This window comes from Aspergillus puulaauensis, chromosome 6 (genome assembly GCF_016861865.1).
Source record: "Aspergillus puulaauensis MK2 DNA, chromosome 6, nearly complete sequence".
NCBI lineage: Eukaryota > Fungi > Ascomycota > Eurotiomycetes > Eurotiales > Aspergillaceae > Aspergillus > Aspergillus puulaauensis.
Genome location: NC_054862.1, coordinates 726,795 through 741,091, shown reverse-complemented (window position 1 = coordinate 741,091; position 14,297 = coordinate 726,795). Strand labels below are relative to the sequence as shown.

Genomic DNA, 14,297 nt, shown 5'->3' with positions numbered 1-14,297 from the left:
TCGGGCAGTTTTATATTCCAAGACGGTGGGTTCGCTCCTTCATTTCTCCGTGTGCCTAATTCTAGGGACCAATTAGTTCAATCGGCAAATATTGTCGACAGGTCGGAAGTCACCAGAGGCCCAGGTTGCATTTCATCCAGTCTATCAGCGTCGTTTATCATAGAACTGGGCTTATCCTGTCCTCCTTTCTTGTGGATTGTTTGATTCGTCGTGTGTACCGTCAGCCTTTCAACACTTTGAGCCATCAAGAAGCACAGGCTCATTCTTCCCTAGGATGGATGGATCAGAAAAGTGCGTCCTAGACAAAAGTTCCACCCTCGTAGCTCAATGAAACAACATACCTTCGCCAAAATCCATTACAAAAGCAAACATCCAACCGAGAGGCCAGCGGAGAGAAGGCGAACGGACAGAAAGTGCCTCTCCTCAAGCCAGAACCCCATCTCTCGACGCGACGAGTTAGAACAGAACCCGGCCAGCTAAGCACACCGAGACCCGCAAGCGCGGAAGGAAGTCTCGCTCCTTGACTCATACCATCCCATGCTCATCACGTTCTACCGCTGTGGCTTGCCAAGGGCCTCCATCTATCATATTCCGTTTGGATAATTTTCCCCCGGAGCAGGATGCAGGGGTTCCTGGGCCTCGACAAAACTCCAACCTCCCTGTCTTACATAAGTGGATGGGGGGAGCCAGAGCGACGTCCGCGCTTGACGCTGTGTAAACTAGGGCTGGAGATAGAGCAGATTCCAAGATTCGATTGGTGACACCACAATGACAAGGGTAGGTGCCGGAAAAAGAAAAATATATCCCGGAGCCGGAACTTCGAGGACTGCCTCATGGGGTACGCACGATGCTGCCTTAGTAGGAAGTTGAGGTCACGGTATCGCGCCAAAACGTCAAAACGCCGGAACTAAAGTCGAGGATCAAAGGAGTAATTTTGAAAAGAAGTTGGGTGGTGAACTCTATTTGTGATACGGTATGCTGTTTAGAGTCTTTGTATTATTGATACTTACTGATTATTTGTAAAACAGAGTCTCTGCTACTAACTAGTAGGTAAGTAGTACTTTTACTAGTATAATTAACTGGCGGTATCACCATTCGCAAAACCGCTCTAGTCTCTCACCATCACAGCCAAGATTAGCAAGCTACGGTACTAGTTACTTTCATTACCTCCAGCTTCATTACTTTACCTAATCGGTTGGTGCATTATATACTTCATTCCAAACCTTTAGCGCACAAGCTGTCCCGTCCGGCTCATATCAGCAATTCTGATCATGTCACCACTGCGGGGTCATTGATAGCTCTATGGAGGTTTCCTTGAAACTTCATGATCTTCTGGGTATCTTCTTTCAATCCCTCAATCTGCTTAGCGAGGGCAGCAAGCTGCTCACTTCCGGAGTTTTTTAGATCATCGATTTCTTTCCTCAAGGCAGCGTCCCCTTTTTCAGCCTGTAATGACTGTATTTCTTTGGTCTGGGAATCAATAACCCTGGCTTGGGAATCAAGTACCTTAGTTTGGGATTCAAGAACCTTGCCCTGAGCATCAATCTTTTCCCGCAGTTGATCTAGCTTATTCTCAACCCCCCTTGTAGTCACAGCTATATGGAAGGCCAGGCGGCATTCTGCTTCCGCTCGTGCTCTATTCTCTCGTTCCACGAACTGCGTAGTTTGGGTTAACCACTGGGACTGGGACTGGCTTATCATACACTGGGCTGCGTTTGAGGCTTTGTATGGTGTGCTTATGAGCTGTTCTTCTGTAGCGGGTATTGGTTTGTTGGTTTGGCCTGTTGGTGGGGGTTTGTTCTGTTTGATAGTAGTAGAAGTGTTGGTGTTGGCCGGTATTGTAGCCGTAGCTGCTGTGGATGTTACTGCAGCGGATTCCGTTGTTCCACTTTGTATAGCCGGCCGAGGGGCCAACGACAAGTTGATAGCGTCTGAGACTTCGCAACCGGCAGTGCCAGAGCTCTCGCCATGGGGTAATGTTTGAGGTAGAGCAGGCTGCCCAGGCTGATTATTTGCAACTGAGATTCCCCGGTTTTGAGGCTGGCTTTGCGTAATAGGAGACACGGTAGCTGAATTTGTAATGGGAGATGGGGCTTTCGCTGGCTGAGGCTTTGAAGCAGAAGGCGAGCAAGCAAGAGACTTTTTGGGTGGGCTTTCAGACGCCTTTGGAGCAGGCCGACTAGGTGGCGAATACAACATCTTCTGTCGAGCCGGTCCTAGGGCCTGTCCCGATGACCCCAAGGATGCTTTCCGTGGACAGTCCGGTAGGCGTGACTGCTCCTGTCGGTTATGCGAAGACTGAAGCTTGGGAATGTGAATACTCGACTAGCAAGAAGTCTGAGAACATGATACTCACTCTCTTTGTCTGGCCATCCCCCTGGATATCTCCATCATCGTCATTGCTTTCGTCGTCGTCGATTGTAATCCGAACCTGTTTGTCTGGGCGGGCCAGCGAGGTGCTCGGGTCGTGCACCAGCGGTCGTTTAGGCTTGAGTAACGGAGAAGCATTGCTTCTATCTTTAGGCAGCTGGACCCGTCGTTTGGCGTTGACCTTCTCCATTCTGTGATGCTCGTTGTAGAGAGCAATTTGGGACCGGTTCGGGAAGAAGTTCAACTCGGACTTGTCAACTGGAAGGAATCACCTAAGCATCAAGGCTATCAGCGTACCTTGTGGAACTCGATCCAACTGAGGTGACTATGGAGATTCCGCAAGTATGAAAGTCGGTACCTCTCTTCATCTGTCCACCGACCAGCCCTCTCGGTGGGAGGCACCTGGTGAGGGCTTTTTATAGACTCGTCGGACATGGCAGTTTGTCGAAGGCAGGAGATTTGCAAAGAACCGGGAGGTTTCTCTCATGTCTTTGCGTCCTTGATTTCAGCCCCTTTCCTTGCTTTTTCCTTTCCCGTTGGATTCATCTGCAGAGTCTGCCTGCAGGGGTGTGCAGCCGTGACTCCTGAACACAACTGCCCGAGGGAGGTGACGAGGGAGAGAGCGAAGGTCCGACCGAGAGGGCATGATGGATTCGAGCAAACAGACTACCAGGATTGCGATCCAAGTCGTGATGATCGCCGCAAAGAACAAAGAACTCGGTGGATATCCGCATTTAAGCGAGAGCGCTGTATCGACTGTGTCAACGAATAGAATAATTCCCCTTAATACCAAGTCGATCAGCCGGTCCAGCCACTCTGGTAACGATGTTTCAAGTCTCCGGCCTCGAATCCGAATCGAACGGCTGTGCATTACCGTTTGATGCAAGGGCGGAAATTAACTAGGCAGCCTGTTCAGCTGGATGCGGTTTCTGCTTACAGGTGGAAATTCAAGAAACTTTTGTCGAAAGTACCAATTAAAGGGGCAGTCCAGATCACCGTGATGCGAGTCCGATGCCGATATCTGACGGCCCGTACCGACATATGTTGGCCTGACTTACACATTCCGGTGCGTTCAACTCCTCGTGCAGCAGAAACAACGTGCTTACAACGTCCTGAGTTCGTGTCTGTCAACGAACGATGGGTCAGAACGGCGCAAGACACCGTGGTCGTGGACAGTCAATGCAACAACCCGCGGCGACTTTGCTATCAAGAAAATGACAGATCAAAGCAGCCCGCCCAATCAGCAGCAAGCCACTCGTGTCGATGACTCTTCTCTCATCGAGGAGCCAAGGAAGGCGTTCCGTATGGTTAAAATAGCAAAGAGATCCAGACCGGCAATGAAAATACCAGCTAAAACAACTAATCAGTAATACCATGTCATACTGATACGCCTTCCATGGCGCCGTACAAGCTAATACGTTGTACCTTCATCAGAGTACATCTCAGCCTCGCAAGCCGCAACTCCAGACCATCAAACCTGCAACGAACTAATGCAGGAGCCTCGTTCGCCCGGAGTCTGATCACCCTCATCGAGGCCCGGCCCCCAAATCCTCCCTCCTGCAGTGATGCATCCACCGTGACCGCTTCTCCGGGACCTGCAGCCGTCAAATTGGGGCAGCAGGTGGCGTAAAGCCCACTGATACATCGCAATAATCCAGGGCAAAATACCCACTCCTGGGTAAAACGGTCTGATCGCACTCGGCCTGATATCCATGCTGATACTGCTAACGGCTGAATTCCGGTCGGTCCATGCCCACGCCCGCGCCCGCGGCGACGGCCCCCGGGGTGGGAGAGTCAGGCGTGAGTTGGTGAGTTGGCGCTGGGCTCGGACCCCATGTATCAGTTTCCTACTCGGGGATTTTCGAGCTGGCCTGGCCTGTTTTCCAGTAACTACGTATAATCCTTGTCATCTCGTAATGGATTCTGGATCAATGTCAGGTGGCATACTCCCCCTGGTCCGGCTTCTGTATTATCCATCCGGTGTGATTTCTGCAGAAGGCGAGGTGCATCATACCGGTCTGCACTTCAATCAATTAGGTAAAAGGAAAGTACTATAAACGCGTGATTCTTTTGACAGATACATTGTTCAATATATTTCTGCGTGTCCAACCCCCGAAATCCTTAGCATTAATGCAAAGAGTCCAAAACACATGGCATCACAGACTAGCTCAGTAATAACCTTATAAGCTAACCTAAAATGTTAAATCTCAGCTACCTCGTGCTTAAAGAGGCACTGTAGGCCTTTGGATGAGCGTTCCATTGGAAAACCGGACTTTAGACCACAGTGTTTGGCAAATCTAGCCGAGAAAGCACCATGTGCGAACCATGCTTTGTATAAAGTCAAGTGAACGCTAATTGACATTAACAGAACCAGTGATACTCTATTTTGAGAGCCGGATCATGATGCTTTCTCTCGCTGTCGAGACCAATGAGTTTATTGCTAATTCCAGGCTAGTCCGTATACAATTAGTTCATCTTGAATGCGCTATGTTATTGGTTGATAATGGGCCGGCCCACCACATTCAATCTTGGTTCACCAGTTTTAGACAAGTGAGCTGATCCAGAGCCAGTTGTTGGTCCAGTCATCTAGTATAACTACTCGTCCATCTCCTCATCGCAAGAACCACAACGGCCATTCTAACAGTCATAACCAGCCAAAATGTCTACTACCACAGGAAACTGTCTATGCGGTGCCTGCGCCTATTCATACACCGGAGATCCAGCCGTCAAGGTATGCTCAAACTACCCGCCCAAGTACCATTATCCATTACCTATGCATTATCCATTATCCATCCTAACTATTCCAGGCAATCTGCCACTGCCAAACCTGCCGCAAGATCTCCGGCGGGACAAACACAGTGAACTTCGGCATCCCAGACTCAAACTTCACCGCGACAAAGGGCGAGCCCAAGACATTCGAAGCTGTGCACGAGACCGGGATGAAACTGACCGTCTTCTTCTGTCCCGAGTGCGGGAGTACTCTCTGGAAGGAAGCTAATGGGGATCTCTTCAAGGGCATGAAGCTAGTTCAGGCGGGGACGGTGTCCGATGCAGCGGCGCAGCTGGCGAAGGGGGTTGATGTCGAGTTGTGGGTTACGGAGAGGGTCCCTTGGTTGCAGGCGATTGATGGTGTGGCCCAGAAAAGTCAGTTCTAAAGCTGGAACTATATCCTGCTATATTTCGTATTCTAGGTTTGAAACCCAGAGGTGCACGTTAACTGTTCTAGTCATGGGGAAAGTTCCTACCTCGTTATAGGACTTGGGGAAAAGTGAGATATTTTTCTTCATAAATTACCATTATCAAAATTCAGAGGCATAACAACCCCCTCAATGGTGTCTACAAGGCAGGCACGAGTCCATCGTCCCTTCCAAATGATGTTAGTCCCGTAAGGAAGGAGCAGAGCAACGGTTGTACCTTCCTTTTCCAGACAATATAAACTGTGCTCAATTGGCAGGCACGATCGTATCGTGGTTTCCTACTTCGGCAGGTTCATCGTGCCTTCCAATATAAGTTTTGTCATTTTGAGGAAGGAGCGACCATTGCACCTTCCTCCTGTGCGATACTCGTGGTAGTACTGACTAGGCAGGTACGATGCTCGACAAGCCGCTCCTTCAGTATGGCATACTTTGTATGAGTTATAGTTCCAGCGATTCTTCCACTACTAGTGACTAGAAACTGAAAGCCAATTCATAGTCAAACTGGATAGGTAAGATTGCTAGACAACTAAAACTGGTACCGTAACCTATTTCTTAAAATGCAGAGTCTGCACATTGGTGTATGCCTTCAAGCCAGCGACACCCAGCTCAGAACCAAGTCCACTCTCCTTGTGTCCACCAAACGGCGCGCGCGGATCCATCTCCAAATGCGTGTTCACCCAGACACTACCGGCCTGTAGCTTATTTGCGATGCGCGCCGCCTCCTTCTCGTCATTCGACCATACCGACGCACCGAGACCCATCCGCGTCTTGTTGGCGCGCGTAATCACATCCTTCTCATCGCTCCATGTCATAAGCGGCAAGATGGGCCCGAAGGGTTCCTCTGTTGCGATCCGGGAGTTATCAGCAGGTCGATCGATGATGGTCGGTTTGATGAAGTAGCCCGGCTTGGAGGAGTCGAAGGGTTTGTCTGCGCCGTTGGAGAGGGCGATTTGTTCCGGGGTGAGATCGGCGAGGAAGCCCTTGACTTTCTCGTACTGCATGGAGTTTTGGATCGGGCCCATGAAGACGCCTTCTTGGTTTCCCTCGCCGACTTGGAGGGTTTTGGTGAAGGCGATTGCGGCGTCGCGGAATTTGTCGTAGATGGATTCGTGGACGTACACGCGCTTGATGGCGACGCAGATTTGGCCGGAGTTGAGGAAGCCGAACGAGGCGATCTGGTTCTTATTAGCATTATAGTATTGCATTTCTTGATAATTGGGTGGTTACCTTGGCGGCGGTGGCCTCGATGTCGACGTCCTTGCAGATGATGGCTGCGTCTTTGCCTCCACTGCGATTGTCAGTCTCACTATCCCAGAAAGTCATGGGTACTTACAGCTCAAGAGTAACCCGCTTCAGGGTCTTGCTAGCACTCTCCATAACCTTCTTCCCCGTCGCCGAAGAACCAGTGAAACTGATCTTCTCAACGAGAGGATGCGCCGTGAGCCAAGGACCAAGGTTATCATCACCACTCAGCGCCTGAACAACACCAGGCGGGAAGAAGTTCTGCGCCAGCTCAACGAGCTTCAGACCCGTGTACGGGGTGAAGGGCGACGGCTTGATGATGACGGTGTTACCGGTGAGCACAGCAGGCGCCAGCTTCTGCACGGTAAGACTGACGGGGAAGTTCCAGGGGACGATGCCGACAGCGACACCAATGGGGGTGTGGCGGACGAGGATCTTGCGCTCGGCGCTGTCCTCGACGACCTCGTCTTTGATCTCGGCGGCGATGTTGGCGGTTTGGCGGAGCAACTGCACCGACAAGCCGGTTTCGAGGGTTGCGACGTGCAACTAATACGTTAGCTGGATTGCCTTGGGCATTATAGGTGGTTTGTGGTTATACCGGCTTGCCCTGCTCCTGGATAAGGAGCTTCGCAAAGTCAGCAGCATGCTTCTCGACCTCGTCGGCATAGGCGAGGACAGCCTTCTGGCGCTCGGCGAAGGGGACGTCGGCCCAGGACTTGAAGGCCTCGTCGGCGGCGACGACGGCGTTGTTCACGTCCTCCTGGGTGGAGACGGGGACGTCAGGGTTGGGCTCCGCTGTAGCAGGGTTGATGCCATGGCGCTTCTCGGCGGTGGTGGACAGTTTACCGTTGATGGTATTCTGGAAGTTCTCGAAGACGTTGAAAGCCATTTTGCGAGGTTCAGCAGAGTGGAAGTGTGAAAACTGGAAGAGAGCAGCATGGTGGGGGGACATCCCGCTTTATAGCCGGCCCGTCATTCACAGCAGAGACAGCAGACAACTGACAAAACAAGACGCGACAAGACGGTGGGCGGGGAACCTGAAGCTGAGGCCGAGGCCCACATAACAGCCGGCTAGAACGCATCCAGCAGTAGACAGAGTGGACTACGACCAAGGCAGTTAAATTGGCGGGTCATCAACGGAGATAATGCACCCAGACGGTCAGTTGGCTGCAGTCGGAGTCTGGGAGAGGATGAATCATGCGCCGTCACCTCATATGCTGCTTATGCTTATGCTGCCCCCGCTATTTACATCATCGCCGCTATTTGGGTTTACTCTATCGAAGGAATTCACGGGCTGTCCAATAAAAACAATCAATCTTGTTCCGCGGTTCAATACCGATTGTTGTTAACTCCAGGTCAGAACGGGCTTCAGCACGCTTCCATCATGCATTCCCTCCAGGGCTTTTGCGAACTCGAGGGCCTACAAGGTCAGCAGTTATCAGCCAATTATGGGGGAGACTTACAGGAATGAATGTAATGAGCTTGTCAAAGGGGAACCGGCCCTCGCGGTACCACTGGATCATCTGGGGCACAGCCTGCTTCTGTTAGCAGGACTCGCGAACTATATCTTCAACTTACCTCGCTCGAGATACAGTTCCCTTCGATGCACCCGGTAATTGTTTTTCCAGACTAGATGGTCAGCTGGCTCTATAAGATTCAGACGAGACCTACCATCAGCAGCGCGGTGGTGTCCACCTTGAGCTTGTAGTCTGGCGGAGTAGGGGCTACATGAACCAACTTCCCCAGCGACGACAAGCTCTCAAAGGCCTCTTCAATCAACTGTCCTACTCCCGTGGTATCGACTATGACTGATGCGCCCGTGGGCGATATCTCCCGTACAGCCTGCTGGAAATCGAACCCATCCACCGCGGTATTGAGCGTATGCGTAGCCCCAACTTCCCGCGACAGTTCAAGCCTGTTAGCGAATCTGTCCAGAGCAATAATCGTCTTTGAGTTCCGGATCTTGGCCGTCTACAAATACCATATACCAGTCAGTACGCCTTGTATAGTGGCATATGGAATGAAACTTACCATAAGAGCCGCCATCCCAACAGCGCCCATCCCCATAACCAGAACCACATCGTCCGGCCCAGCACTCGCCACATTCGCAACAGCCCCCATGCCAGTCTGGAACCCGCACCCCAGCGGTGCAAAGAGGTTCAATTCTTCATCACTCTGTAGCAACCCGCTCACATTCACAACACTCGTCTCCGCAGCCAGCGTGTACTCCGCGAAACTGGACTGCCCGAAGAACTGCGCCCAGGCTTCCTCGCCGCTGTCCTTGCACACCATCCCCGGCCATTTCCGGCCGGCGTAGTTCTCTAGATTGAATTCTGTGCAGTAGGTCGGGCGCGACGCTTTGCAGTGCCCACAGTTGGAGCATGAGTAGTACGATAGAAGCACCTTGTCGCCAACAGACACCTTGCTTACATTTTTGCCGACTGCCTGGATGATACCAGCTCCTATCAATTCTAATCAGCATCTATCCTATTATCCTGTCTTGCATATCACGGAGATAAGAAGACGCACCTTCATGCCCGACGATCTTAGGGTAAGCGAGACCCAACGCACCCGTCGGCATAGACGACAGCAAGATGTCGGTGTGGCAGATTCCGGTTGCGGTGATCTTGACGAGGACCTCGTCGTCTGCAGGGGCGCCGACGGTGATGGCTTCCAGGGCCCAGGTGGGGCCTGCCGAGGGCTCGCGGGCGACAATGGCTCTGGCGTCCATTGTATGGGAACTTAAAGCAGGAATCTGGTAACTGGGAATCCAGTGGAACGGTTGGATGGAATGAGACCTTGCGGTCTGGATTATTAACAAATAATTATTTGTCGCTTTTGATGACACTGACAGCTGACATCTGCCCCGCTCGGCCGAGGTTCTATCCAGCCAGTTATAGAATATAGATGGTACAAGATAGACTTGACCTCAATCGCACTGCAATCTGGATACTTACTGATATGAAGAATTGAATAGCTCGCAGCTCCAGCTCAATTCACCTCATTACTCGGCGGCATTCTGCTTTAAAACCCTCCGAGTCGGCAAGTTCATGACACGGTGAGGCCCGCTGCCCCTCCAGCCTCCGGTCTCCAGTCTCCACTGTCCGTCGTGCCGTCCCAAATGCAGCTAAATGCCTGCTCAAGCCGACGCAGCTAGCAGTTTTCAGTTTGCAGAATGCAGGTGGCTACTGCTGCTTAATTCACGAGTCAAGACTACGTCCATGCAGTCATGCTCCTGACGATTTCTACACCGTTGACTGGACAGTCTGGACTGACTACAGCTGTTATTTGTCACCACGGCAAGTGGGTCGGCATCACTATGCTACTGTGTTTAGGGGCTGGTCTAGGCATGCTAGCCCTAACCGGAGGGGCCTCGGGACTGACACGCTCCCACTTCCGAGCTGCAACGGCTGCAATGCTGCAGCTGGCTTTTTGTGGAATCATATTTGTCAGTTGGACGGACTACGAGTACGAGTATGGAGTACGGGTCACTGAGTTGTTCGCTCGGTGGGTTCAGGCTTTCAGCTTCGGAACTTGCCGCTATTTCCCAGCCAGTCTCTTACTGTCTTGCCACTTTCTCTCTTCCTGACTCTGCCCCGCGTCAGCTTCCCCGCAGTTCTTCCATACCACGACTTCAAAGTTCAAAGCTCCATATGTGCAAATACTTAGTGGTAGATTTAACTTTCTTTATAAACCCAGGAATATTAAATGAGTTACCTCGTGAATCAGATCACAATCCCCGCTCTCGGAGCTTAGACGGCTGGTGGTACTTCATCCGAGGTAGACACTGAGGGGTATCGGCCTTAAGAATCTCCAAATCTCACCCTTCTACGCCATCATAATGCAGCCAAAATGGCAGGACCCGTGCGACAACCAATCGACACCAAAAACCTTGACAAGTACATCCGGGAACATGTCCCTGAGATCGCGACCCCGCTGGACGTGAAGCAGGTATCTCTTCCAATGTATCTACTGTGGTTCGACGCTGTATTCTAACCTATTACCGTCAAAGTTCGGCTTCGGTCAATCAAACCCTACATACCTACTCACCTCCCACCCGCGTCCAGCAGAGTCAGGGTCAGGACAAGGGAAGCGCTACGTCCTGCGGAAGAAACCACCCGGCAAGCTTCTCTCCAAAACAGCACACCAGGTCGAGCGCGAGTACCGCATCCTGCATGCACTCCGAGATACAGACGTCCCCGTTCCACGAGTGCACGTCCTCTGCGAAGACGAAGCCGTGATCGGGACAGCGTTCTATATCATGGAGTTCCTAGATGGGCGCGTCTTTACGGATCCTGGGATGCCGGGCGTTAGTCCGGGGGAGAGGAATGAGATGTATGCTCCCTTTTACTTACCTACTAGAAGTCTAATAGAGGACTAATTGACAGGTGGCGCTCCGCAATCCACACCCTCTCAACCCTGCACAACATCCCCTACACCTCTGCATCCCTAAACCTCAGCTCCTTCGGCAAACACTCCGGCTTCTACAACCGCCAAATTCGAACATTCACCTCTTTAGCCCGCCACCAAGCCCTAACGAGGGATGCGGAGACAGGAATCCCCATCGGACCACTCCCGCACCTCGACGAGCTGAGCTCTTTCTTCGCCAATAAAAGCAGCAGCAGCAGCAACAGTACCACTACCAAGAAAGATAGTAAAAGTAAAAAGTACAGCCAGCCAAAAGACAAAACAACACTCGTGCACGGGGACTTCAAAATCGACAACCTGATCTTCCACAAAACCCGCCCGCGCGTCATCGGCGTCCTAGACTGGGAAATGGCGACGCTGGGCCACCCGCTCTCAGACGTCGTGAGTCTCTTTGCGCCCTTTCTCCCGCATACCTGGGGCGTTGATGGGGCGGAGTCGAGTCTGAATCTGGGAAGTCCGTCTTTACCACCACCGACCGACAACCCCGAAGAACAAAGACAGGGGCTGCCAACATTAGATGAATGTATATCCCTGTACGCGGCAGGATCCGGGTATGATGTGCGCCCCGATTTAGCATGGGGACGGGCGTTTGCCGGGTTTCGGGGGGCGGTTATCATGCAGGGTATTGCGGCGCGGTATGCGCTGAGACAGGCGAGTAGTGCGTCGGCCAGGGAGTTTGGGGCGATGGCTTGGCCGACGGCGGAGAATGTTTGGGGGCTTGTGAGGGAAATGCAGGGGATGGAAGCAGATGCGAGGAAAGGGAAGTTGTGATTTATCTTGTTACTTAATGTATTTGTTGTATGTTGTATGTTGTGTGTACAGATCTGGTGGAGTATTCATAGGCGTTGGCAGGTATAGAGACTTCCCTCGCTTGGAGTAAACGGTCAATTCTACATCGACAGTTGCTGGTGATCAGTATTATACAGCAGTAGCAGTTATGAAGGAGGACCGGGGATTTATGTACCGGTGACTTTCCCTGGCATGTGAAGAGCAACATGACGCAGTGGTGTAACATTTCCATATTAGCAGCGGGGTTCAAACTAAGCATCAATCCAAAACGCATTGGCAGTCTAATACATGCTAGGGCTGTATAAACCCTGCTCGTTCTCCGCTCTGCAAGCGACCCGATTTCCCCTCAATTGAAGTAATGGGGTATTAATACCCTGCAGAGCCACACAGGGTTTCGCATTTGCAATATCAATCTGGAGACTAACTACAGACAACATGAATACCAGTCTCAGTCTGCAGACTCACCTCGTGGCGGCCCTTCTCGGCCTCTCAACATACACCTTCTACTACCACCATGGCGAACACCACCTCTTCCCCCACCGGCACCTGCAAGCCCTAATCGTCCTCTTCATCCTCATCCTCCTATCCCAACGACTCCTCAACCCAACCCTCCCCCTCTTTTCAACCATACAAACCACCACCACCCTAACAACCACCTACCTAGCATCCCTCTACACAAGCCTAACCATCTACCGCCTCTTCCTCAACCCCCTAAACAAATTCCCCGGAATCCCGCTCTCAAATCTCTCCCACCTCTCCCTAACCCTGCGCGTCGCCCGCCCCAAAAACCTGTACCTGCAACTCCACGCCCTGCACAAAAACCACGCTAGCAAATTTATCCGCACTGGCCCCAACGACCTCTCCATCTCCGACGCAGCGATCGTCCGCGTTGCACTATCGGGGACTTCAAAATTCATCAAGGCGCCCTGGTATAGTATCACGCATCCGTTCTACTCGCTCTTCACGGCGAGGGATCGCGCGGGACATGATCCGCGCCGCAGGGTTTGGAGTCCCGCGTTTAGTGAGCGCGCGTTGCGCGGGTATGAAGTGAGATTGAGGCAGTATAACGATGCACTAGTAGATGCGTTTGAGGGGTTCGCCAAAGAGGAACATGCACATGCAAATGCATCCACTAGTGCTGACGTTGATACTGATGTTGACGGCAAGCCCATTAACGTAACGCAGTGGTTCAACTACTGGAGTTTCGACGTAATGGGCGATCTGGCATTCGGGCAGTCCTTCCACATGCTGCAGTCTGCATCCGGGCATTGGGTGATTGACCTGCTTACGTCTGCGCAGGTGGGGCTGGGCATGGTGATTCCGCCGTGGCTGTCGAGGTTCTTGTTCTTGTGTGTGCCTGGGGCGCAAAGCGGGACGAAGAGGTTTATTGAGTATGCGGCGAGCCAGATGGAGAGGAGGATGGCGGTTCAAGGGGAGCAGGGTGAGCCTGATATTACGCATTTCCTGATTGAGGATTTTAATGCGAGGTTTGGTGATTTGTCTGGGAAAGGTGTCAGTGAGGAGAGGAATATAGCGCTGAGGAAACTGTATTTCGAAAGCCGGCTGGTGATTATTGCCGGGAGTGATACGACCTCGTCGGCGATGGTGTTCCTGTTCTATCATATTGCGAAGGAGGAGGGTCTGCTGGGCCGGTTGAGGGAGGAGATTGAGGGCCTTGTTGGAGCAGGAGGGGATATCGATGCTCGCAGTATCCAGGCTGCGCCGCTGCTTAATGCTTGCATTAATGAGACGCTCAGGCTGCATCCTGTTGTGCCGAGTGGGCTGTATCGCAAGGCGCCGCCTGAAGGGGCATTCGTCGGCGACACGTGGATTCCGGGGAATACAACGGTGCTTGTGAACTTTTATGCCATGGGACGGGGTGAGTTCCACTATCCCGTTCAAAATGATAAGAAGTTAAATGAGCTGATTGTGCAGATGAATCGCATTTCGTCAGTGCAGACGAATTCATCCCAGAGCGCTTCTCGACGCGCCCAGACCTGATCAAGAACAAAGATGCCTTTATTCCGTTCTCGACTGGTCCGTTTAACTGCATCGGCAAGAACCTGGCTCTCATGGAGATGCGCCTGTTGACGGCTCGTCTCATTACCAAGTTCGATGTGGCCTTTGCGCCTGGAGAGGATGGGTCGGATCTCCTCCAGTCGCGCGACTATTTCACGGCGACGCCAAATCCGCTATATTTGGTTTTCAAGATGAGAAAGTAAGGCTTCGCAGGTTCACCGGACCGGCTTTAAAGGCTCAGTGCGTCGTCTT

At 52.0% G+C, this 14,297-nt stretch overlaps 6 protein-coding genes across 6 annotated transcripts; 3 read left to right on the top strand and 3 right to left on the bottom strand.

Moving 5' to 3' along the window:
• Positions 1-1,269: 1,269 nt before the first annotated feature.
• On the bottom strand, positions 1,270-2,805 carry APUU_60318S (uncharacterized protein; the record flags this gene model as incomplete). Its single annotated transcript, XM_041693544.1, has 3 exons — positions 1,270-2,298; positions 2,357-2,620; positions 2,668-2,805. 3 exons carry the CDS (start codon positions 2,803-2,805, stop codon positions 1,270-1,272), a joined length of 1,431 nt encoding a protein of 476 aa, XP_041559464.1.
• A 2,224-nt stretch (positions 2,806-5,029) lies between these two features.
• Positions 5,030-5,525, top strand: APUU_60317A (GFA family protein; the record flags this gene model as incomplete). Its single annotated transcript, XM_041693543.1, has 2 exons — positions 5,030-5,101; positions 5,178-5,525. The coding sequence occupies 2 exons, from the start codon at positions 5,030-5,032 to the stop codon at positions 5,523-5,525; spliced, it is 420 nt and encodes a 139-aa protein (XP_041559463.1).
• A 587-nt stretch (positions 5,526-6,112) lies between these two features.
• On the bottom strand, positions 6,113-7,761 carry APUU_60316S (aldehyde dehydrogenase family protein; the record flags this gene model as incomplete). The annotated part of the gene is made up of 4 exons (XM_041693542.1): positions 6,113-6,742; positions 6,795-6,855; positions 6,901-7,355; positions 7,408-7,761. 4 exons carry the CDS (start codon positions 7,759-7,761, stop codon positions 6,113-6,115), a joined length of 1,500 nt encoding a protein of 499 aa, XP_041559462.1.
• A 393-nt stretch (positions 7,762-8,154) lies between these two features.
• Positions 8,155-9,540, bottom strand: APUU_60315S (NAD(P)-dependent alcohol dehydrogenase; the record flags this gene model as incomplete). Its single annotated transcript, XM_041693541.1, has 6 exons — positions 8,155-8,229; positions 8,273-8,344; positions 8,388-8,438; positions 8,481-8,780; positions 8,841-9,271; positions 9,339-9,540. 6 exons carry the CDS (start codon positions 9,538-9,540, stop codon positions 8,155-8,157), a joined length of 1,131 nt encoding a protein of 376 aa, XP_041559461.1.
• A 1,121-nt stretch (positions 9,541-10,661) lies between these two features.
• Positions 10,662-12,008, top strand: APUU_60314A (phosphotransferase family protein; the record flags this gene model as incomplete). Its single annotated transcript, XM_041693540.1, has 3 exons — positions 10,662-10,760; positions 10,822-11,144; positions 11,198-12,008. 3 exons carry the CDS (start codon positions 10,662-10,664, stop codon positions 12,006-12,008), a joined length of 1,233 nt encoding a protein of 410 aa, XP_041559460.1.
• A 453-nt stretch (positions 12,009-12,461) lies between these two features.
• Positions 12,462-14,248, top strand: APUU_60313A (cytochrome P450; the record flags this gene model as incomplete). The annotated part of the gene is made up of 2 exons (XM_041693539.1): positions 12,462-13,905; positions 13,962-14,248. The coding sequence occupies 2 exons, from the start codon at positions 12,462-12,464 to the stop codon at positions 14,246-14,248; spliced, it is 1,731 nt and encodes a 576-aa protein (XP_041559459.1).
• Between the last annotated feature and the right edge of the window lie 49 nt (positions 14,249-14,297).